This window comes from Cololabis saira, chromosome 14, assembly GCF_033807715.1.
Source record: "Cololabis saira isolate AMF1-May2022 chromosome 14, fColSai1.1, whole genome shotgun sequence".
NCBI classification, from domain to species: Eukaryota; Metazoa; Chordata; class Actinopteri; order Beloniformes; family Belonidae; genus Cololabis; species Cololabis saira.
Genome location: NC_084600.1, coordinates 33799595 through 33824920, shown reverse-complemented (window position 1 = coordinate 33824920; position 25326 = coordinate 33799595). Strand labels below are relative to the sequence as shown.

The 25326-nt window shown below is 41.9% G+C and overlaps 1 protein-coding gene across 1 annotated transcript in view; it reads left to right on the top strand.

Moving 5' to 3' along the window:
- Positions 1–25030, top strand: part of fstl4 (follistatin-like 4) — a 242900-nt gene extending 217870 nt beyond the window's left edge. The window contains exons 12-16 of the mRNA XM_061740511.1: positions 278–396; positions 1736–1885; positions 15463–15570; positions 21232–21341; positions 21522–25030. Coding sequence (XP_061596495.1) covers positions 278–396; positions 1736–1885; positions 15463–15570; positions 21232–21341; positions 21522–22218 — 1184 coding nt within the window. The 3' untranslated portion in view covers positions 22219–25030. The remainder of the gene's footprint in view (positions 1–277; positions 397–1735; positions 1886–15462; positions 15571–21231; positions 21342–21521) is intronic.
- Positions 25031–25326: the final 296 nt, after the last annotated feature.

The following is a 25326-nucleotide window of genomic DNA, read 5'->3' as shown; positions in this document are numbered from 1 at the left end:
CAGTAACACTGATATCATCTGGCAATAATGTTTTACCATCCTTAAAGATCAGAAACCATCTGTAATTATTCTCAGGTAATGTATTCAATAAAGTCACAGTAGATGTTTTCAATAGAGCCGCTGTACAGAGACCAGTGCTAACTTGATGCCTCTCATGCAGTACACGGCGCACATGTTTATGGAGCCCTTTGAGAACGACATTTAGGATGGTGATATTCCTGTTGTCTTTTAAGCAGCATTTTCTTCTATATTTGTCTCTTCCTGTTTTGTGTTTTAGGGTTGAGTGTTGGGAACATGTTCTATGTGTTTTCTGAGGAGGGCATCACTGTTCTTCAGCCCAGTGAATGTGAAATACGCAGACACATGAAGTGGACGGAGAGAATTGTTGCTACCTATGTAAGTGAACGTAGAGCAATCAGATCAATACAAGGTCACACAAAAAGAGCAAGATGGATTTCAGATTTTTATAATACAGTTTTCTATACGGCAAAAATATATGTTTATTTTTTATTTCAATAAAACATTGCTTGAAGTTGTCAGGTATGCTTCTCTGCATTAGACCATCTCCGCCCCAGTTGGTAATGGTCTCAATATCGGTAATACCAAACTAAAAAATATGGTTTTAATCCTTTAGGGCAAAAAATATTTATCCAGTAATATGTATGTAATACGTTTTTTTCCCACGTGGCAATCTCAGTTCAGCCACAAAACATCACATTCAGCAGTCTATACTGTTTTTTTTCCTGATGTCACAATGTGACTTCACAGCTCACTAAATTTAATGGGATTACTTACTGTATGTCCATTAGTCAACAGCTCACAACAATAGACTGTGTAGAGTCTGCACTGTAGACCTTTTTAATCCTCTGTACAACATTCATCTCCAAGAAGAAGACGTTTTAGATGGTAAAAGTCGCTCCTCTGAGGTATTTGGGTTTTACAGGACAGTATAACTATATTAGAGATCAATAGAAACTCAATAAACCATGTGTTAGCCAGTTCCTGCTGTAAACAGCATTTTCTCCACTTCGGTGAGGCAGAGAGGAGGTGGACACACAGAAAAAAATCTATGTGCATGTACAGCACTTTTGGGGTCTGAAAGCCCACTGAAGACCCACTGCCCTGCATGCTGTAGATGCTTTCCTGATCCACTACGACTGGCTCAAACTAATGGGTCATTAACAGATGTGCAGGGTATGCTGTAATCGCCAATCCAAAAAAAGGATTAAATATAGTTTCTTCAGTTTACTTCTTTCATTCACAAACTGGTGAGCATCACAGCAGTCCACGGACTTCAGAGTGGTAAAAAGAATGTGCTTGGATCTGTCATATTATCAGAAAATGACACCAAGTCATTTGTGTGAATTTTCAAAGCGAATTGAAGCACTGACACATTTCTAAGAGCAGCAGAAACAGCCGTTCTTAGTTATTAGGGGTATCACTAGTCGGTTTGTGTAGTTAGCATTAAAATGTGTCTGAGGATTAGGATTGGAGTAAAGTAGTCATAAAAGCATGTGTCTGCATTTTTTTAGGCTGTGCAAAAATGATAATTATGCATTACATGTTGACTAATTGTGGAGTGGCTGCATAGTCCTAATCATCAGTGATAGATGGCAGAGTTCAAAGCACCACAACATGCTGCTGAACTAAAACACTCCAGTAAGTCCTGCCAACCTTTTTCCTCTCTTGATTGCTTCTCCCATCATGCCATCTGTTCTGTGTCGGTTCTTCTCAGGAGGAGATGTGCCCTAAAGGTGAAGGGGTGTCTCCTCAGCGCTGCGTGTGGGCCTCAGCAGTCAGCGTCAGAGATAAGTACATCTACGTGACCCAGCCCCTACTGAGCCGACTGCTGGTTGTCGATATTCAAGCGCAGAAAGTGGTTCAGGTGGGTGAAGTGGGCTTGTCTCACAAAACACAGCGTGAGTCTGAGAAACCATTAATCCTGAAGTTAGGGACTGACTGAAGTTTTTGTTGAATAAATTGCATTTTGGGAAAGGTGAGTGGGAGAGAAGGTTTAATACTCAGAATCAGAGCTAGTGGAGGTAAATCCAGTCGTGAAAATAACATACCATAGTAACAAGTATTGTAGTTTATTTAAACAGCTTGTTAATGGCACTGTACAATGATGTTGCATACAATAAAAAAATAAGTAAATAAGGTAAATTGTGTTACAGGAGAGGAGGACATGAATGAATGCATGTATGTGTGTTTACAAAAAGTTCCAGTACACAACTGTCAAATAAAGTATCCCATAATCCAATTTAGTTTAGTGGTCACAACATTTTTTAGTCCATAACATTCACCAAAACTAGATTGGTATTGACTCAGTTAACTTTAAACTACCCACCATTCAGTAACCCTAAAGAATTAAAGTCAGTCTTTTCAAACTAAAATTCAATTTGAATTTTCTTTTATTCATCATACCACCTCACTTTTTACACACAGAATGCAGGTCAGTCTTCTCATGAGATGAACATCATTTGTAGCACAGAGCAATTACGGTCTGCGTTTACTGCCAAGTCGTTGTTGACAACTTCTACCTGTTTTCTGCAGTAAAATGACTAAAGTTAACTTACAGCATGACTCAGTGGAATAACTGAAAGCTTGGCATCGAAGGTGGATGCAGCATAATTTCGTTACTTGTTGCGGTTCTACTTTATTATTTTGTCAATTTTATCCTTCACTTAGCTAAAATGTACGATAAATGGGCGTGGGATAATTAAGTGAAACTAAAAATCCCTATAAAGTATACACTTGTCAACATAAACTAATGCAGTCAGTGTTTGGAAACATGCCAAGCATCATCACCATCTACGATGCACTCACTTCAAATTGCCAACAGTTGAAGAGGCCATATGCAAGCTAAAATAAATCAAAAGCACCTGAAGCGTTAGAAACAATATGGTACCCAGGTGGGTGCTGGCTGCCTTGCCATTTATCTTTCCTGTTACGGCTGTTTAGAGACTGAATCCCTCAGGGTCCTTCCCAGGGTCAGAATCATTTATACTGAGGTGCAGGATGAGAGGAAATAACCCTAACTTAAGGAGAAGAAGGCAGGAGAAGGATATGAGTAGGAAGGAAGGATATGAGCAAAAAATCTGAGAAGACAGGATTAGGGAGCAAACTGAGCAGCTAGCAGAGCAAAAATGTTATAAACCTGTTACTTGACCTTGTTATCCAGGAATGAAAGTGCAATTTAATGCATAGAGGGATTATAAAACAGAGGCCCTCTGGGCACAGACAAGTAAAAGACCCTCCTCTTGTTCTCCAGAAGGTTATACCAATCAGACTGAGAGAAACACAAAAAGACCACAAGCCATGCAAATCTAAAATATGGTTATTCTAAATCTCCAATTTGTTTCCTGTTCCCACCCACTGGCATATTTTGCCACGTGCCAAGTAGTGATGCACCGATTGTTCGGTAACCGAAATTGTTCGGCCGAAAATAGCAAAAAAAAAACACTTTCGGTGTTCCGTGGAATAAGTGGGAAAAAAAACGAACAATTAATAACGGCGTGTGATGACGCAATCAAAGAGCGAACAGCGTGAGTGAGGGGCGTGCGGTGTTAAATGCAGCAAACATGTCAGCATGTCAGATCATTACTTGGATGTGGGGAAAAAGCAGAGGACACGAGAAATGATCCAGGCTGAGTTGGATTTGGAAAACCGCTTGGTGATGGAGACGGTCACGGGACGCACAGCGCAAGAGAAAGGGAGCGCAGAGAAAAGGGCCCGATGTGGTGCGCAAACCCTCACCGTCTGATATGACGAGATCCTCTAAGAAAATAACCCAGATGCAGACGACAAGCGCAGCCGCTCAACAGTTATATGGTTATCTGTCAGAAGTCCCCATCCCCAGGAGCGAGAACCCTCTCGCCAGTAGAACATATCAGAGCCGGGCCGGGGGGCGGGGCTTATGGCCGGGGCGGGGCTTATCATGACCCTCTGCAGCCTGGAGCCTCTCGTCAGGCTGCACAAATACCTGTCTCATTAACATAGCCTACACATGCCCAACAACGGGACTTACAAGCATCACCAGATGTAAGAGCAGAACATAGCCTATTAGAGATTGTGAAAGATCATTCTCAATTTTTTTTTCAAAAATTGGCAAAATAAATGAAAAACTGCGGAGAACCATTGTTCGGTATTATTCGGTATTCGGCCAAGTGTTTATTATTATTTTCGGTTTCGGTTTTGGCCACAAATTTTCATTTCGGTGCATCACTAGTGCCAAGTTAGTGCAGGCATTAATCTAGGATTGTCCAGATTTAATGAGATATTCAGTAGTAGGGGTGGGAAAAAAAAATCGATATTTCAATATATTGTTGTGCTCTCTGTTTCAATAAATAATCGATATACTGTCGGCTAATATCGATATTTTATTACAACACACATAATGGTTTACGCGGTTGTCACCGCACTATTGTTCAAGCTCTGCCCCGCCCGCCCCCGCTGCCCTCGTGAGCAAAACAAACGCCGCCTGAGAAACCTGCTCAGAAAATACAGAACCACGGGTTACTCCGTACAGACAGCGGGCTGAGCAGCACTGTTAATGCTGGAAAACTTGCTGTTTGAGCCGGTGTTTATGCTGCCATATGCGTTAATGTCCGCTCGCACAGACAGCTGCGCTGCGTTAAGAAACGGACCCCGCTCTCCTCGCGCTCCACGTGAGGAGAGCGGCTCGTACTGTAAAGGTGCGGGTATGGTTCTGCGTCACACACACGAAGAGCACACGGCGCACCCGTGACACCGTCACGAACTGTTCAGACTTCTCCGTCTCTCCATTTGGTCGCGGTGCAGTACCCCCCGCGGCCACTAGTTAGCGATCTTTTTCTGAATGGTTTATCCGACTTTTTCCGGTCACAGTAAATCAAAGAAATAAGGACAACTATTGTGCAAAAAACAAAAACAAAAAAAATCACATATAAACGAAGAAAAAAGCCCTGAAAGTTCACTACTGATTCAAACCGGAAACCGGAAATGCTTCGCTTTCAAACGAACCAATCACAGCCCTCTCGGTCTGCGTGTGGTCTGCGTCTCCTCGACGCGTAGTTACAATTTTCGGGAGGTGCACGTCACTGACGGCGCATGTGACGGCGTGTCCTCTGCGTGTACAAAAACCACACGCCGTAGACACGGCGTCGTTTTGACGCAGAAGCATAATTCAGCCTTTATACAAAATTATTCCACCCATTACAGACGCCGTTAAAGTAAATGATCGTCAGTCTTTTTGTGTTGTAACGTTCATGCTTTTCACTCTGTAAGTGATCCTCGCTCGTATCCTTCCGTGTCCAGTCAACCGTGTGCTGGGAAAACTTGCAGATCATTGACTAGACACGGTAAGCTTGATTTATGGTTCCGCGTTACACCAACGCAGAGCCTACGCCGTAGGGTACGCGGCGACGCGTACAGTACGGTGGTGTCGCCGCGTACCCTACGCCGTAGGCTCTGCGTTGGTGTAACGCGGGACCATAAATCAGCCTTTACACACTCAGACACACGCCCGGCCCACCCGTGCAAAACCAGTGTTCAGTGCTTTGGATATTTCAGCTTAAATTTCAAAATGTTATTTCAGTTCAATAAAGTTCATATTATTTATATTTATTATAGCTTGTTTGGTTTCTCTGTTATTGGATACAGTTTGTCATGACATGAGTGAAAAATGCCTGATGCTTCATGGCAATATGTGTGTGTGGTGACAGAATAAATTAGACAGGCTAAAAGGATATTGGAAAAGAAGGGATATTGAAAAGCCTATTTGAGTTATTTATTTCTTATTTATTTCACAATAATTATTTGTATTATTGAATAAATGCATAACTACAGACGTTTTCCTTTTTATTATTATTTTATTATTTTAAAGGTATTTTTTCTTTTTCAGTCCCATATATCGTGATATATCGCTCTTACCGATATATCGATATATCGATATATCGAATATCGAAAATATCGTGATATTATCGATATCCTGGGCCACATATCGCCAAAGTATCGAATTGGGACTTACCCATATCGTCCCACCCCTAATATTCAGATACAAACATGAAATAAGATTTATACACAACAAATAACAGCTATGTGAAAACCAGTGTTGCAGTCTTATCAATATTTTAATTCCTCTCATATACTTATTTGAATTAAACAATCCATCCATCCATTTTCTATACCCGTTTAATCCTTTGTAGGGTTACGGAGGTCTGCCGGAGCCTATCCCAGCTCATTACAGGGGAAAGGCAGGGGTTCACCCTGGACAGGTCGCATGTCCATCACAGGGCCACATATAGAGACAAACAACCATGCACGCTTGCACTCCCACCTTCTTGCTGTGAGCCAACAGTGCTTACCACTAAGCCATTGTGCTAATAATACAAAATGGTACCAGCTTTTTAATTTATACCTCAGTTGAAAATTGAGTGAGGTGCCCAGGTCCAACTTTGCTGTGGTTTTGCTCCATCTCCAGGACTCACCTGGAGCGTTTGAAAAGTGGAGCCACTGCCTCCTCGGTGGGAAACGTGAAATTACAAATTAATTCAAAGGTTTTGAGATTTACATGAGGATCACATGGTTGTTTTGTGTTTATTTCTTTTTATTAAGCTTTATTTAAAGAAGGAGAAAAATTATTGAAATTTTAAATCTAATTTTCAAGAGTAACCTGGCCAAGACTGACGGTAGCTAAGAGCACAAGCGGTGCCAAACAATTCATCACATGATAAACCTAAGAAATGTAGATAAACATAAAGACTGCCAACATTAAGGTCTAAAATTGACACTTATTTTAGACTTTTCAAGTTTTCAAAAGTCATTATAAACCTAACTGTGATGATCAATCATAGCTCCGATACCCAGCTGTGGATTTATGTTTGGATTTAAGATACAGTCAAATCAGGTCTTGGGAGCAAAGACAAGCCCGTAATGTGGAAACACCATATTTGAAGGCAAATATCTCGTTCTTTTTAGAATAATACACATAAAAAGAAGAGTGCTTTCAAATGAAATGAGCTTCTCAACGTTAAAAATTAACCTCTCCATGTACGTGATTCAAATCTCCTCTAAAGCCCAACAGGATGGATGGATACAAGGATAGATGGATACTTTATTGATCCTGGAGGAAATTTGGGGACTCAGCAGCAGTTACAACAATGAGGAAACAAGATATTAAAATAAGAAAAGGTCAAATAAAAAAAATGCAGAATCAAGAATAAAAAGTACAGTGAAGTGAAAGTTGAGAATAGTGTCCATTCAAGTCAGTGAGAGTGGTGTCAAAGCTCACCTCATGCAGCGGAGGAAGGAGTCTTTGATGTATTATGACCCACCAGCTGCCCAGTCTGCTCTCTTCCTCCATCAAACATTGTCAAACTGCATTCCCACCAATATCCTTCTGCCCCCGCCTCCCTGGCTGTGGGGGTTAATGCAACTTCCACTTTCCGTTCTTTTCTTCTTTTTTATCTGTTATGTCAAAGCCTTCATTTTTAAAGAATATCCGTTGTTGGCTTGTGTGTGTGTGTGTCTACGGCTGACAAAACTGCCGCCGACATCGCTCTCTCCCGTAAATCGACTTTCGATTCTCCCCTCTGCACAGAGTCGTTGGTTTATTTTTTCCTAGTGTCTGACTCCGGTTCAGACATGTACAGCTGAACCGCTGTGTTGTCAGAACTGGTAGCCTTGTTTCCTGCTACAAAAGTTTTCAGCGGTGTGTCTTTCTCACTTCGGGTCTCTCCATCGATGAGAGGGGCAAGGAAAGAGACGCTTCATTTATAAAGCGACAGGCGCCACTATGCCGGTCTTAAGAATGAAACAGAAGTTGTAAAAAGTGATTTTTGGGATGTTTTGATGAATACACATCACAGATACATAATTTTGAGGGCCTAAACCTGATTGTAATTAATGGTCGTCATCAGCCTGTTAATGACAGTCATTTGTACCAGAGTGTGCTGAAGCAGGGACGCATCTGAAACATGCAAGACAGGGGAACCCCAGGGATACCCCAGCTCCAGGGTTGGGGAACACTGGTCTGAACTTTCAAACACCTGGACATCGCATCCACAACGGCTCATAGTGCAGTGCCAGCAACCTGAACGTGACCTTACAGATGTACTGACATGGTGTTTCAGAGATGCAGAAAGACTGTGTCCTGAACAAAGGGGCACATTCAGCTAACTACTACCAAGGTGTTGTCATCCTGTAAGCAGGGTTGGCCCGATAATTTCCCACCAATAGGTGTCACCTAAAAAGCTGTTCACTCACAACACATCTTTTCTCCTTTCTTTCCTTCATTATTTACCTGCACCAAGGTGAAATTCACATTTACAACTTCTTCTCATTATTTCTAAGTTAGGAACCATATCTTACCCCCCCCCCCCCAAAAAAAAAAACAAAAAAACAAAGTATAGTTAAATGTAGTGAAGTGAACCCACCACTGTAACAAGTACTAGCCTTTCCTTCTTCATTGTTGCCTGCTCTACACAGCTGCAGCCGGACTGTGAGCTGTGTTTAATGTGATTCTTTCATATGATGTCACATTTATAAAGTCACTGTTTGTGTAGCATTAACACTCATTTCTGACTCATCAAGGTGTCTGATAACAGAAGCAATATGTATTAAAACATAGAAAGCAAATACTTGTGCTACTGAACTGTAATGGTGTTGTAACAAAGTACTGATACAAGCTACATTTTTTTTTTTTTTTTTGCCATACACTTAAATCTTGCAGGCTTTGGAGAGCAAAACCAAAAAAAAAGTGCTGAGGTGTCAATCATTTGATTTTATGTTTCACCCCTTTTTGTGTGTCATACTTCCTGGATCCTCTGCAGCGCAGGCTTAGATCCCAAACACAACACATCTAAATGTACGAACACAATAAAGGTTTCCATGGTTCTCCACATAGCACCCTTTTATATTTCTCCCTAACGCTGGTGTGTCAAACCTGTGCAAGCAAGATCTCCCACATCAGCTAATTACAAAAAAAAAAGATGGTTTAGAAAAAAATTAAACCTCTCGTTATGTTGTCAGACTTTAAAGGAGCATGAGGCTCCTTTTAAGAAATGAGACTCTCTAGCGCCACCCTTCGCCGCGACGGCCGTCGGGGGTACTGCAGCCAACAGCGAAGCCGGCACGGGAGAACGGGGAGAACGCACATGCAGCGTCATGTGACGTCACATCCGCAGGGCAGCGCGGGAAAAGCGGCCCCAGCCTTGCAGCACATTTTGCAGCACACAGCCTGTTCAAGGCAACGGACAGATATACTAGAGGGCTCACTCTTTTTGGTTTGGAACGCTTCATCTGACATTATTACTAGAAAAATTTAAACGTATACAATTTTTTTTCATAAATCCAGCCTCAAGCTCCTTTAAATGTTTTGGGGGTTTTTTTAGGCTGCAGCAAATCAGATAGATGAAACCTACATTTGTCATGTAGGCTTTGGTTATGTTTTTCTTATCAGAGGCCTAACAGGAATTTGTTCAAGCAGTTTGAAATAATGCTGCTTACGTAAAGGATGAAAGTGATCCTCTGTGGCACACATTTGCATTTTTATTTCTATTTTTGTAAATAAAACTCTCGGGTGACCTCCAGGAGCTCATCTAAAAAAAAACTTTGCATCTTTTATTTTAATACTTCTTAACCTGGACTTTCTTTCTGTAGGTAAAGCTCCTTACAGCTCTCACCAGGCAGTGTTCAGTGCCATTTATCTGAATTTAGTTTAAAATCTGCCTGGTATTAACGTGCATCTTGGGTGAGTGAACTCTGGGTATCTCAGTCCCCACCTTGTATTAAAATGCATTGCTGCTAGTCACTTAATCTATATGCAAATAATTACTTTGTCTATGTCACACATACCCCTTTTACACCAAGCTGGTTCCAGGGCTGGTTCTGGGCTAGAGCCAGAGTTAGCACCAGTTCTTTGGTTTTACACAGCCTAAGCGCCGGCTCCTGGCTCTCAAAACGGGTGCTACGCCAGCCCCTTTGAGCTGCTGGGCCAGCGTAAGAACCAGTTACGTCGGGGGCTGGGGGCGGGGCTGGGGGCGGTGTTACTGAACAACCAAAGCAGAATAAACACGGAAGCGCGCCGTTTTTAAACAACGTAGCGTTGAAGACGGTGGTTAAGTTAGTAGACTCTTTTATTATTACATCCATTTATTTAATAATGGATGTAAAACAGAAGCAGCAGTGGTCTACGGTACAATCACCACCAACAGTAACGTCTGCGGGCTCCGTGCCGCCGATGCAGCGGCGCAGCCTCGCGTCCGAGCCCGCGGGGGAGCGTTCCAGCCCCGGGACGCTTGGACGCGAGGCTGCAGAGCCCGCCGATGCAGCGCAGCTCCATCCATTTATTTCATAAAAATTCCCGGCCCGCGGGGACGCCTCCCAGCCCGCCGTTCTGGTTCCGCCGCGTTACACCAACGCAGAGCCTACGGCGGATCTCCTGAGGAGAGGAGAGGAGCTGCTGTCCCCCGGGGCTGCTGGCTTTCGAGTCAAATTTGTTAACAGGCCTTATTTGGATAAACTGAGCCCAGGTTGGGGATCTTAAAGGGTTACTTTACCTGAAAAAAATATTCAAACTTAATAAAGTGCCATATTAACAGCGCTACAGCAGGAATTAAAACAGCTTTTAACTGTCGGCTTCCTCATATGGTGTGACGATCGACGCAGAGCCTACGGCGTAGGTTACGCGGCGACGGGCGCCGTACGCCGTACCCTACGCCGTAGGCTCTGCGTCGATTTAACGCGGAACCATAAATCAGCTCCGGAGCCCGCAGTCAGCCAGAAATTCCGACATTTTCAGAGCAAATTTCTTAACAGGCGTTATTTGGATAAACTGAGCCCAGGTTGGGGATCTTAAAGGGTTACTTTACCTGAAAAAATATTAAAACTTAATAAAGTGCCATATTAACAGTGCTACAGCTGAAATTAAAACAGCTTTTGGCTCTCAGCTTCCTGATCAGGGTGGGGATGAAAACGAGGGGGCGTGGTGACGTGATGACGTGGCTCTCTGGCCAGCTGCAGGCTAGCACCAGCTGTGTAAAAGCAAACGGTTCTTACTTAGAACCAACCGCGAACCGGCTCTAGCACCAGCACTAGCACCAGCCCTGGAACCAGCTTGGTGTAAAAGGGGTAACAGAGGCAGGACAGGCCAACAGATCATCACCTTTATTCTCTCATGAACCTGGACATTATTTTGCCTTAAAGTTTGCATTAACTGTTTTTCCCTCCTCCAGGGAAAATATGAAAGCCTTGTGTTATTGATCAACAAATATTTAAGCTTATATTATCACAACTTATAAACATGTCATGACACTCAGTGGGTTTACATGCACTAACAGAAAGTCGAACTGTTAATCCAACCGATATCGAAGTTTTAAAAGCCATGTATACGCCTTAGTCAGGCTGTCGTTGAACTGAACTGAAGCTCTTGAGATCGAGCTTTTAGTGCCAGATAATGCGGTCCTAATCCAAGTTATTTCGGTACGCTGAACCGAGCTAGTGACTACCCCAGGACTCCCCCTTCAGGAAGTGACGAGCCGCGGGAACAATAACAGTCACGGCATCACAACAACACAACAGAAGATTTCCATTGGCAGTCCCCCTGTCCGAAGGAACACAAGGCGTAGTAGTAAAAGCAAAAAATGGCAGACAAAAACAAAGACATGTTATAGATACAATATTTAGAAAGCAACATTACACATAACTCCTCCCCTCCCACACACACACACACACACACACACACACACACACACACTCTATCCAATCCACTAGCAATCACACGCTCTCATTCCCCCTCAGCAACACAGGAATGTATCTACATCCCTCAACCAAACAAGGCCAGTATTCATACACAAACAATACATTTCACACCAACAACAAGCATATAGACCCTGCACTACGGATAAATCAGGGACTAGTGTTGACAAATTTGGCTGTCGATTAGCCATTTCTTAAAAAAAAATTTAAATGAGCTGTATGGATGGACTCTTGTGTTTTGAGGGATTGTATTCCACTCATTAGCTGCCCTGTAGGTAAAAACTGATTGACCAAATACAGTTTTCCTGAATGGGATATCACAATCACCTCTAGCAGCCCCTCTGGTGACACTTGTTGCAGGTGATCTACATTTTCTAAGGCTGCAAAGTGGCGGCGGAGCTAAGCTGTGATGGATTTTGTATATGAGGCAGCAGTTTTTGAAAATTACAAGATTGTTCCAGCTCAGAAGCCCATATTTATTGAGAATTGTGCAATGATGGAAGGATCTTGATTTTTTATCCAGGATTTTGAGAGCTTGTTTGTATAGGGATATGACCGGATTTAGAGTAGTGGAGTTTGCAGTGGCCCAGGTGGGTAGACAGTAATTAATATGAGATATTATGAGAGAAAACCTCACTCAATAATCCACTGTCTTCTCGCACATGTATACTCAGATTTCTCTGAACCTCCAGTTTAATCCTTAGCTAGATTACCGCTTTTACATTGGCAGATACTCCGCGTTTCACATGCAGATCTAGTGTGTGTCGCCTGGGACTTTTTATATTGATTCACGTGGGACAGCTTGTTGAACTGCTCCACCAATAACTCTCCTCCGAAGGTAAACTTAATCGTGGGTCAGGATTAATGTAAAAAGAACTAACGGGGTGGCCGGTCGTGGGAGGGATTTATTGATCACCTAACCAGGGATGTTGGGTTTTTTTCTTTCTAAATAAAATAAATTGATGAGATTAACAACAACAGCAGGTAGTGCAGAGGTAGGGTCTATATTTGCAAGATGAGTAACTGGGGAGATGAGGAGATCTGCGTGCTACTCAGCTTCGGAGCTGAGGACGCCATAGAGGACGGCCGGATATGTCCAGAACCACAAAGGTCCATGGTCCTTTGTTTGAACAAGCCGCCACAAAAATGACAGCCAAAAAACACTCATCCCGATGTACATCCATCCTGTCTGACGTAGAGCTAATACGTCCTTCTACACGGCCACACATCGTACGTTATGTTACGGGGATGATGCCTCTCAATGCCTTCCCCTTGCGTTTATGTGCGTTAACCACACGTTCATCATCCAGCATTAACAGCGGGTTCTGATCTAAAAACGCCTTTAGACTGGATGCTTTGGTATACAAGTTTTTGACTTGTTATGGTACAAAGACACAAACATGCAGTAAATGTCATGAACCAAACAGCTTACCGTATTTTCCGCACTATAAGGCGCAACTAAAAGCCTTTAATTTTCTAAAAAAAACGTCAGTGCGCCATATAATGCAGTGCGCCTTATATATGATCATTACGGTAATTTCTGTTACTGTAGTCAGGGGGATTGTAGCTACTGTAGTTGGTGTCGCCGAAGTAACGGCATTAAAAACGTCAGGAATCGTCACAGACGTTCAGGATAACAGCAGCGACGCTGACTCGCATAATGGCGACTTTGACAAGAGGGAGCAAAGGTGGTTTTTATTTTGTTAATAAAGTTTGACATACGGTACTTTTCTTCTTGTTTTTTTTTTTTGCATTTGCTGTAGGATTTTGTAGCATTTCCTGTAGCGCAGCTCCATCAGGTAGATACGCAACTCAACCCCAGTCACTATAATACGGTATTTTGCCATATATTTAGTGTGCATTATAATGTGGTGCGCCTTATAGTGCGGAAAATACGGTATTTAAATGTGTTAACTGAAGCTTCCTGCTGAAAGCAACTATCAAGACAAAGAAGAAGAAGAAACTGAAAGTTTTATACATTACTGTTATAAAATGGACAAGGAGGGAATAGAAAAAAAAAAAAAGATTATTCAAGCGTCAGAGCTTTTTTGATTTGCCAAGCCGAAATAAGATAAGATAAGATTAAATCATGTGTGGGGAAGAAAAAAAAATAAATGAAATTTCTGATCAATATTTATTTGAATAAACAGCCATCTCAATCTGAACAGGATTTTTAAAAGGCCCACACATGCACCCTCCCCTCAGACTGTACAAAGGCACATGCTGAGTTGACACTTGGCTGACCGGTACGGAGCAGAGGGCCGGACCTCCCATTACTGAACACGGAGCTGGCGGTCTTGCTCCACTGGTGAGAGTGTCAGCAGCTCCTTGTCCACTCAGCCAGAAGCAGACTAATAGATTGTGTTATTCCTTGTTGTTGACATTGCACCACATCTGAGATTGAGTAAATGCCACACCTCTCCCATCTCATTTTTTGCCTCCCTTCTCTTTCCTGTATGTAGATTACTGTCTATAATTTCTGTCTTCTCAGCAAATACAGTATGTGTTAGACATTCATTTAAATGTTTCCAACTTTCGCAATAAAATGAAAACTCCATTTCTATGTCTTTTCTGCTTAGCATCCAAATGTTTTCACGATTAACTTGCTGACTTTGTTGATATTGGAGTAGATTAAATTCTTTTGACCGCACACATCTTCAACATATCCAAAATCCATGCAGTTTAAAGAGAGCTGACCAAAACATCCCCACTGTGTCTTTTAGTTATCAGCCTTCCCAGAGAAAACAATCAAGATGACACTATGTGATGTCTCAGTCGTGGGTGGAGGTGGTGTTGGCACAAAATGACCGATTGTAAACATAAACAAGTTGAGAGAGTTGAGTGAATGAATTCTAGTTAAAAGCAACACGGCTGCTGCAACCAAACAGGAAAACAATACCTATGCAGCTGTTAAAATGATTGGGCTTATCAGTATCACATCCCATCATTAGGTCCCCATAGACTCTACAATCCTGCAGCTTTCTATTTCACTACATTTTTAGGGGTTCAGGGTATATTCTCATACCACTTATAACTATTTTAGTCAGATTCTTTTCCCTGTTAGGATCATTAAATTTTGACTTCTTTTAATTTTACCACAGGTTTTTCAGCCTTGGTTGGGACTTTCAGACTTAGAAAAGGTTGAAGGAATATTCATTCATGTAGGAATTGAATTTTACTTTCATGCTTCTTGTAAATAGTTAGGGTCGTCAGCTGCACGTTGTGTAGCTAGTCAGGATGTGAGCAGGTACCCACGGTGTGACTGGTTCACAAATCACTCACATCTGAGGCCAGTTTATCTCTTTAGTGTTGATTTTCTTGTTCAGATAAAGTGGCTTCATTATCTTCCTAGTTGACGTCACTGACCCACCAGCATCGGTCAAGTATTTTGGATTTGGGAAATGGTCACTGAAATAATGTAAAACCTGTCAGAAAAAGGTACATACAAATTATTTTGGGGCATTGATTTAACAAAGACAAAGGGATCAGATCCACATTTTAAAATAACTATATGTGGACACACAAGTCCAGCAGTGACTCAGAGTTGTCTTAAATACTGTAGGTTTAGTTTGAATGTCTACGTCGGCACAAGTTTAATTGGTTTCAATGCTCATGTTTCCTCTGGACTGTTGTGAGTTTCCAATAACAGGAATTAAGCTTCATTTCTGTTTACTTAAAATGTAATTAATTCTTGTTGTTCCCCTACATTTCCTTTGTCCCCCTTAGGCAGTTGAAACTGATCCGTTTCCAGTGAAAGTGCTCTATGACAAGTCGCATGATCAGGTGTGGATTCTAACATGGGGGGATATGGACAAAACACATCCAACACTTCAGGTAAGTAAGAAGCTCAAACATGCGTGAGACCTCTGAATAAAAACAAACACATATTGAGTGCTTGCTTGTTAATGGCTTAAGTGATTTTAGTCTAATTATCCAACTCAAGAATCTCATTTTGGATCATTTCATTAATTTGTTGGGGCTCAGTCAGCAATTTCCCTTTTTTTCTTTTTTTTTAATAAATCTGCCACATTATTCTGTAGAAAAAATAATTTTATAGCATATATCCAATTATTTAAAATCATCATTTATACACATACTCTTGCGGTATGTGTGTGTTTTGACCCTCAAAAACAATTACAGTCCTGGGAACATATAATCTATAAAACTGAAGGCTCTTTACCGAGTGAGGAAATGTGGCTCCTAAATAACTGAAGTAGCTTGTGAACCTGCATCCTTGTTTATGTGAAGTATATAGCACTGCGACCTCTAATCTATGTATTTTATATAGCATTTAAGAAGAAGTCATAGATGAAAAGTTGTGGGCTTGTGTCTGGTGTTCCTTTGGAGCACCGGTGTTGGAGGCTTCACAAATGAGAAATGATCACAGGTGTGGTTGTGTTTAATCCCCCTCCGGGGACCGGGGGCGATGAGGGAAGAGAGATAAGGATGCAGAGAGGGTCAGGGAGGTGGAGGGGAGAGGGAGGAACCACAACTGTACCTGCAGGTGAGGCGGGCTGCTGCAGCTTTTAAAAGGGCCGGTACCGAAGCGCTCCTGATGTGGAGGACGCTGCCATGAGTACGGCCACAGAGGAACTGCATTGTACTCTGTGAAATAACACAAATCTGAGTATTGTTTTGCCGCTTCCCACTACAGGAAGTCACCGGTGCTCCAAAGGGACACCAGACACAAGGCATCTTTTCATTACAAGGGCTGCATAATCGAAATTATTATTGGTCTCTAAATGAATGTTTTGAGCTAAATGACTCATTTTACAGTCAGAAAATCACTTGAGTATTTTTCCAGCGCAATTGTTGGTTTTGAGTAATGGTTTTATATAAATTTATAATCAGCAGTGTTACATTAGTCAATGGTTCTCCAAGTGATTCTTGTCCATGGTGATAAGGTACACTATTATTTCTGGGTTGTTTTGTTTTCTCTTTAAATATATTTAAGCAGTCATTGTTCTTAATCTAAAAAGGTGCCACTATGAATTGGCAACGATAAATAGTGCAAAGACGGCCATCTGTGTGTGGGTTTTAACGGTTTTGTAATTTACAATCTCTGTGGCCAAGCAGACTGCACTTACATGACCCGTTCTATTCTATCTTTCTCTCACAAAATGTGATTTTGTACAAGTCTTTGTTTGTTTGTTGTAGTTAAGTTTCACACTCATGGCGATTATGGTGGAGTTTGTTTTGAACCATCAGTTGTCATCGTTGAGCGGAAATATCTATTAGCATGTTTTTAATCGCAAACAAAACTATTTTCTCATCTAATCTGAAATGAACGCAGAAAGCAGCTTTGCAGTTACCAGTTTGATATTTTTCATGTCATTAATTTCCCTTTTCCCGGCATTCGTTTGGAAGTAATGAATAATTAGTGAGCAGGGCATGAATCTATCAAAAATGGAATAGGAGGAATTCACATAATGGATTTGAGGCCACATGGATCACACCACACATAAATGGTCTGATAATGTCATTATCATTTGGACCGAAAGAAATTGACCTGTTCGGCATCAGCCTGTCGTTACCAGAGGCACGGCTCCGCTTCAGCATATCATACATGTGTATGAGTGTGGCTCTCTGTTGGAGCGCTCGGTGTGTTAATGTGCACAAGTGTGCATTCATCTCATTGCACGTGGTATTTCTAAGCAGCCGAGTTTAAGGATGGTTCAATAGCTCTGTGTAAATATCAGAGGGAGTGTGATTGTCAATTCATTATAGAAGACAAATGGAGGAATCTGCCAGGCAGAGAGAGACATGGCCTTTCAGATTGTCAGTCAGTCTGCATCTACCTGACAAGAAGATATGCAACTGCCAGACGTGCTGTTGTTACCTTGTGCACGCACACACCAGAGCTGCATGATGGTATCAAGTCTGCACATGTGCACAATAGTCAGGAGATTGCAGACAAATTGCAGGATATGATGAATATCTGATCAGTAGTACACCAGAATACTCACACCTACAAAGCTGTGGAGGGTAACATTATTAATTTAAGTTTAAATTCTGTATCCAACATTGATTTTAGGTCTTTCACAGAATCTATTAAGCACTTTATTGCTCCCCAGGAGTGACGGGAGGAGTAGTTCAAACATGTAGTGCAGCATGCAACACAAGAAGGTATTATTAAAAAACCTTCAAAAGTATATTGAATTTCCTAAATGACACAAATACATAAAAGTATCTGATAAAACTCCATCTTTTTCAAAGCTCGATAAAAAACGTATAAAAAGAAAAGAAAATAGCAATAATACTCAATTCTTCTGCCAAGTGAATGCTATTGAAAAGGAAAAACTACTCAGTCAGAACCAAGCCCCTTCAGGCATTAGGTCAGCCAGTGAGGCAGAAGCAGAGTAAAACTCAATTGAGTCTCGTGCTGAGTGTGAGGATATGAAATCCGAGGATGAGCGATAACAAAGGGAGGCCTGTGGCATTAAACGGAGAGCACCTGCAGCCTCACAGACCACAGCAGCTCCATAATAGTACATGAATGATTCTACATTGAACCCCATTAACTCCCATCATTTCATTCTGCAACTGTTGTAATGACTGTTTGTTAACGAGGCTATTTTCATGTTTTGCAAGCAGTAAAAAAAAAAAAGGGAAAACACTGGCTTGTGTATTTTGTAGAAAATGGAATGGAGATATTTAGGATGATGCAGAAAAAGACAACTGCTAAGAGTTCTGCAGCTTGAACTGCTATTTTTAGGGAGCAAGAACAAGAACTCTGTTCCCCAACAGGCATCAAGCTAAAAGATAGCTTTCAAGCAATATCAAAATATTTTTGTTTTGTTTTTTTACCCCTCTGAGGTCTTCGTGCCTAAGAAATTCCCTGCACACCTACCAGCAGCATTTGCCTAGCTGTATACACAAGAATAATTTCAAAGACCGGAGTTTAACATGGAGCGGTCAAAGTGAGAGGGAGAAGAGGCTGTAACAGTCTTGAGATGTATAAATATTTGGTCAGACTCAGAACTTCTTCATTAATTTGCCTTTAAATGTTTTCTTCTTCATTCTTCTCTACCTGTTATTGATCTAATAGTTAGTTTTGGTGTTGTCCTATTCCGAAACAAGCTTATTTTATGTTTCATCAAGTTTTAATGTTGTAAAACATAGAGACCTTCTGTTGTGGAAAAAACCATCAAATGCTCTTTAACACGTTCTTTCCAACTAGGTGAATAACTGGACTGAAACTGAGTGTCAAAGTTACCAAGAATAAGACTTGAGAAATTATCCACATTTCAGTAGATTTAATTAAACAATTGCATGCAAAAGATGAAAACATACATCAGGTGTCTCGATGCAGAATGACAACGTAGCAAAGGAAGCATAATGATTTTAAAGGCACAAAGGATGATTCATTCTTACGATGCGAGTAGACAAAAACGTCTTTAAGGTCAGTGTTAATCTTTTTTGAGAAGACTTCCTGTCTGTACATTGGGCTGGGCCAAGGCTATTATTTTGCTGCTCTCAGCAGTTTTCACACCTTCAACAAACAAGACAGATGCAATAAAATGCTCATTAAGACAATCAAGCTCTAAAACATTAGTTACCAGCTTAGGCCTTTAAAAATATGACTGTTAATTGTGCATGTGTTGCCTGATTGTCTAAAAAGCCTGTCTGATTTGTCGTCCTTGCTTTTCCCCATGCCATGTTGCAGTTGTGAACTCCATAAATCATACCAGGCGATACCTATCACCAATGGGAGCTCAGCAGGGTTTGCAGGCCTGGGATTTCCGGTCGCAGCTCAAAAATTAAAGGGAAGAAGAAGAGTTGAAGAAGAGTTTTCCATTTAATATGGTTTTCAGAAAATCAAGAAGAGATGTGATGGCAAATGGGATTATATACTTGTAGAAAGAAAAACAAGAGCTGGCAGAGTTTGTTATGGCAGCAGAGCGGAAGTATGAAAACCTGGAAAACTGCTGTGAAGCTAAATCTGACCACGTACACACGGCCACCATCTTGGTCCCTGAATGTTTTCAGCTGACCATTAACAGTAAATAAAGCCATGTTTATGGGTAAACTCTTTTTCTCTTCAGTGTTTTTAGGTGGGACCAGAAACGCCCATGCCTGCAAACCCCTCACGTGATGTTTTTCGGTTCTTGAATTGCTTGTATTTTAAATAGTTTCAGTAAAACCACCATAAAAGTGATTCCATGTGTTGTCAGCTCCATTTTAGTGGTATGCAGAAGCAAACATATGTCACGGCCAAAGCAGTGACACCGCAGATTTGAATGTTTTCTTTGGGTAAATCCAGCCCCATCAAACACCTCCCTCCTCCGTGGCTCAGACCTGATTATGAAGGCTTGCATGATAAAGTATGTGTCAGTGACAGGGCTTAGCATAAGAAGTGCATCAAAGAGTGCATGCCCTGCACCCCGCTGCCGCCACAAACGTGCTGATTCAGTGCCAGGAGTATGTCATGAGAGATGAGTCGTTTATTGCGGTTTGAGCTCCTGAGACAGGCGTCACTGAATGGAGGTGCTGTGCAGGGAACTGAAACACGGCCACATATCATCAGCTCAAGTCTTACACTGCAGATGTTTATCTGTTTCAGGATATATGGGTTGTCACCTGAACAAGCTCTGGTGGTTTGGACCTGACGTATGAGCCTGGATTCCACTTATAGAAGCTAGCTGCGGGACATTCTGATAAAGCTTTAATGCCGTGTAGTTGATCAACTAAATAAATTGATGCATCTCTAGAGCAGCACGCCATTTTAGTGAAAAAAAAAGTATATATATATAATATATATATATATATACATATACATAGCTTCTCATGTTGACATATACCACTTCAATGCAAGTTCAACGTTGCTCTGGTCAGCTCACATCCTTTTGCTCATTCTGCTCAAAACATTTTTAAATATCATTTTTACTTCAGACAAGAATTTAGTCTTTTGACCAAACACAGATTACCTCCTGAATTAATCAGAACTCTGCAGAGAAAACACTTAGTTTGGATCAAAGATATATGACCATATCCCTTACAGGGATTTCATTGACCTTAACAGACTCATCCAGTCTTATTTTTAGCTCCATAAATATGAGGCAACTAGTAATATAATATAAGTTCAACTGTTGTATTGTTGATTTCCCTTCTATTGTTTCCTAGAGAACACAATTGTGTAGAGATTAGGATCTACTCTCTGTAAGAGTCTATATATCACTGAGATCACACGCAGTCGATATAAAACCCATTAATAGATCTGAGGTCATTCAGAAACCATTTCATAGCAATCTCCACTTTGAACTAATAAAATATTCTTTCCAAATCACATTCAAAAGGTTCCCATGTTTATGCATTTAAGACAAATTTACAGTTCAGTTCATCCTGCCTTCACCTCTCGTCGTCACTGCTGCATTGAAGCTAATGTGTAAAAAATGTTATGGATCAAATGAAACACTTTGAAGATGTAGCTCATTAATTTGCTCATCCAGCATCCAAGTTTAATACAGAGAACTTCTTTGCTATCTGTCTTTACAGGTAATTCCACAGGCCAGTGTGGGGGAGGTTCATCATGCCATCCGGACAGCTTTCCAGAGGGTAAACGACTTCTTCATCCCGCCAACCAACCTCATCATCACTCATGTGAGGTAAATCAGCCCACATTCAGCCACCTCCGACCTTAAAATCACGCTCATCACGGCCGTACTCCTAAAGTAAAGGAGAACAGGCCAAATGAAAATTCTAATGAGAATTTCCATCTTTATTAATCACTTCCCCAAAAAATCTCAAAATGCAATTAACCTCTCTTTTGAACTTTATCGGTGCAGGTTTGCCTTTGTCTTCCTCAAAAATGAACCCGCTGTCCACAAGATTGATCTGGAGACCTTGCACCGCGTCAAGACCATCAGCCTGAAGAACTACAGCTGCATACCGGTCAGCATGGCCTACACGCACCTCAGCGGCTTCTACTTCATCCAGTGCCAGAGCAGAAGCCTTCTGCACGCCCCGTCCCAGCTCCTCATCGACAGCGTGACGGACACCGCCATCGGTCCCAACCTGAACGTCACCGGCCCGGCCTACGTGTCACCAGACGGCCGCTACATCGTGACACCTGATCGCTCAAAGCTGATAGTACAGACGATGTCGTTCCGGGGGGAGCTGGGTCTGAACCAGGAAATAGACAAGCCCGTCAATGTGTCCGATCTGGTTTTCCAGCCTTCCTTCACGGAGCCCAACCAGCACGTGGTCGTGGCCACTTCGGGCACAGGCACGGACCTGCTCTTTGCCGATCTGTCTTTGGGCCGAACCGAGGTTCTCCAGAGCCTTAAGGAGCCCCTGCCCCCCCAGGCCTGGCCCTGGGGAAGCCCCAACAGAGTGGTGGTCTCCGGCGGCTTGTTCGGACAGTACATGGTGACGCCATCGGTCGACTCTCTCTTTGTCCTCAATGCCAAACAGCGAACGCCACACTGCGAGGTGTCAGACATCAAGAGAGGAAACACAATTGTCTGGGTTGGAGAGGTATGAATAAAAAAGAAGGAAAAAAAGCAGGAGATTAAGAGACGTAGAATTAGCAAAAGACATAAATGAAAAAAGGACGAAAACAGATCAGGCCAAATTACTTATTATTAAGATGTATGTGAAAATAAGTTGTGGACTCAACCCTGGGACTGAGCGAGCAGGAACACAGGCCTGGGTTCGCTGTAACAAAAGTACACTTAAAAATAGAGTAATTGAGAAAATATTATGAAAACTTGTTGTGATATTTCCGTTGGGAGAAAGTGTCAATGCCGTTCAGTGCATCAGTGATCTACGTGCACTTAACTATACAGAATTGTACATTATTGCACTTCCTTCCATGTTATCACAGCGAATAGGTATCTAAAGAGGGGTTATTAAACTATGAACTATGCACAATGCTCACTTTTTTTAGAATAAAAGCTTTCCAATTTATTTATCTCGACAATGTTTGTTGTTTTCACCAGTGCTGCATATAGTCACCACAAAACTAACCGTGTGTCCTGTCTGCCTTTAGTGTGTACGTGTTCTGAGTCCTTTGAAATGCTACCAACACCATCTCTTTACTGGCTTTTGTCATGGTATTGTACTGTGCTCTCCTTCTGAAAGCTTTCATTCTTGTCATACGGGCAGAGGTTGGCTTTATGCACACGTGTAATACCCTCTATTTATGTTGTCTATCCAAAGAGTCCTAGTGGTCCATTAGGTGTCGACAATAGATGTTTCGGTCACAGAGGAAATGAACAGTACATCCTCCGGTCTCCTGCAACAGTATAATCTGTCCCCTGCCGTCTTTCACTTTTACTCTGAACCTGCAGCACAGTTCTGTGCTGTGAAGCCTGAAAATGCCACTTATGCCACTTAGCAGATTCCCTCAGGGTAATAACTCCGGTTCACGCTGACCCATTACATATGCCGAGGCCGAACCAAAGCAGCATCAGCTCTACCATCTAAAGGGCTGTGAGCGTTTGTAAGTCCTCTCAGAAAGAAACCACAGATCAAACACCAAACTTCTAGTCAGGTACATTTGGCACTTCTCATTTTGTAATGAACAAGAGATGGATATTTTTATCAGTAGCTGTCTAGTCGTCATCCAAATCAAATATACTCCGTACCGAACCGTAAAAGCTGTTTAAAAAACAGGAATATGAATTAGCAACATACAAGTTACATAAAACAGGACTACTGATGTCATAACATAAGTGTCATGCTGTGTTAACTGTTAAAAAGAGGCAGCAACTGAACAAACACCAGCAACTCTCATATTTTCTGTCTGCTGTTGAAATGCAACATCCTCTTTGTAATTCTGTTTGCCACTCATGCTAATCATCATCAGTGAGACAGCACTGCTGCCTACCCCCATTTGTAATAATTACTGGACATAAAACATGGGAGGATTTCTGCCTCCTGACAGCAGTGCTGCTTCACAAATGGACAAAGGCCTTTTCCTTGTTTTCATTTTAAATTAGAGGCTACAAAAGTCATCAATAAGTTGATTCAGAGAGCGAAAAATCCTCAGAAGGTCAGCTGCAAATGTCCAAAAACTGATAACTCAAATTATACAAAAGACTTGTCTCAAGCAACCATAGACAACTGTTCAGTGCAGCAGACACACTTGCTGTGAAGAAAAGCTTCTCATTCTGGGAGCTTTTAAAACATTTCTCTGCATTTGACCCCCTGAAATAAAAGGTTGAGTTGAAGTGAATCCGGCTCAGTTGCCCAGTCTGAACTTGTTCCCTCAAAAAACATCACACGTAGCGGTAACACTCGGTGACTGGAGCGAGATCTCATCACATCAGTACAAATACTCACAGCCTGGGAGATTTAGCTGTTGCTGGCCTTTTCCTGTCGAGTGTAACTTGTTTCAAAGAAGCAAGTTTAAAGCCATCATTGTGACCACAGACCAAGATGTCAAAGTCCAAGTTGAGCACATTTAGTTTGAAGTAGAACGTATCCTTTAGTGCGTCTCGTCCTCACAAACAGCAACCCAAATTAAATATTAATCCGTGGTTGTGCCTGTAGCTCCCCACCGTGATGCAAAATATAAGGTAGAAACAAGCGACCCCCCACCCCAACCCCCGACTTATAAGTCAGCACAGGAGCGAAGCAGATCTGTCGTTCTTGGGACTTTGGTATTGGCTGCCATGAAAACGTTTCTTGCTTGAAAGCCTGTCTGAGGAGATTGTGAAGGCGTTGACACGATGTTGTCGATGCTTCTTAGACCACTGTTGCACTGAGGAGAGAAATGTCTGATATTCTTTTATGCTAACTGGATGAAAGAAAAGAAAAGTAACGCTCCCCGAAGTCACTGTCCCATTAAAAACTGCTCCGTTGTGATTCCCAAATGACTATCCAACTGTATTGGGCAGCGCTGAGACATGCATGTAATGAAAACCGGTGTTAAACATGACTATCAGAGACCTCCGAGTGATTCCTCACAACCGCACATGGTTAAAAGTCACTTTTCTGCCCTCTCATTGCCACGTCTGTCCATTCAGCAGCAAGTCATCGCTACTAGAGCCAAGGAGAGCAAGAGCAAAGACACTGTACCTGTGCTTGCAGATATTATTGGCCAACTCACGTTGTTTGTGTGGATCTACCCTCATTGTCACTTGATTATTTCTGCACCTCTTCTTTAACCCTGAAGTAAGGAGCTGCAGAGCTGAACCGCTTGGTGTGATAGACCTTGATAGGAACCACTGTTGTAGATAATATTGTTCATGTTTAGAACACGTTCAGACATGGCAAAACTGACTGTACAGTTTTCTTTATGCATTTTGTGTGTTCTGGTTTATGAGGGAATTGTTTTGTAAGAAAAAAATGGAATTAAATATATTGTAAAAATCTTTCTGTGTCGTATAAAGAGTCGCTTACTAGAAACTGCGGCTGCAACACCTCCTGCAGCATTGATTGTTGAAGTGTTCTGGAGCAAGACACTAAACGTCGGTCCGTGTGAGTGTGTGTGCATGGTAGAAAAAGCACTGCATAGAGTCACATGAAATTGCACAGATCTCCACAGACTAAGAGGGTGCTTCATGATTGTGCATGTGGACAGGTGGATGTGCAAAAGAAGCTCGAGTGGTCAACCGGATTAGAAAAATGCTCCTCAAATGCATT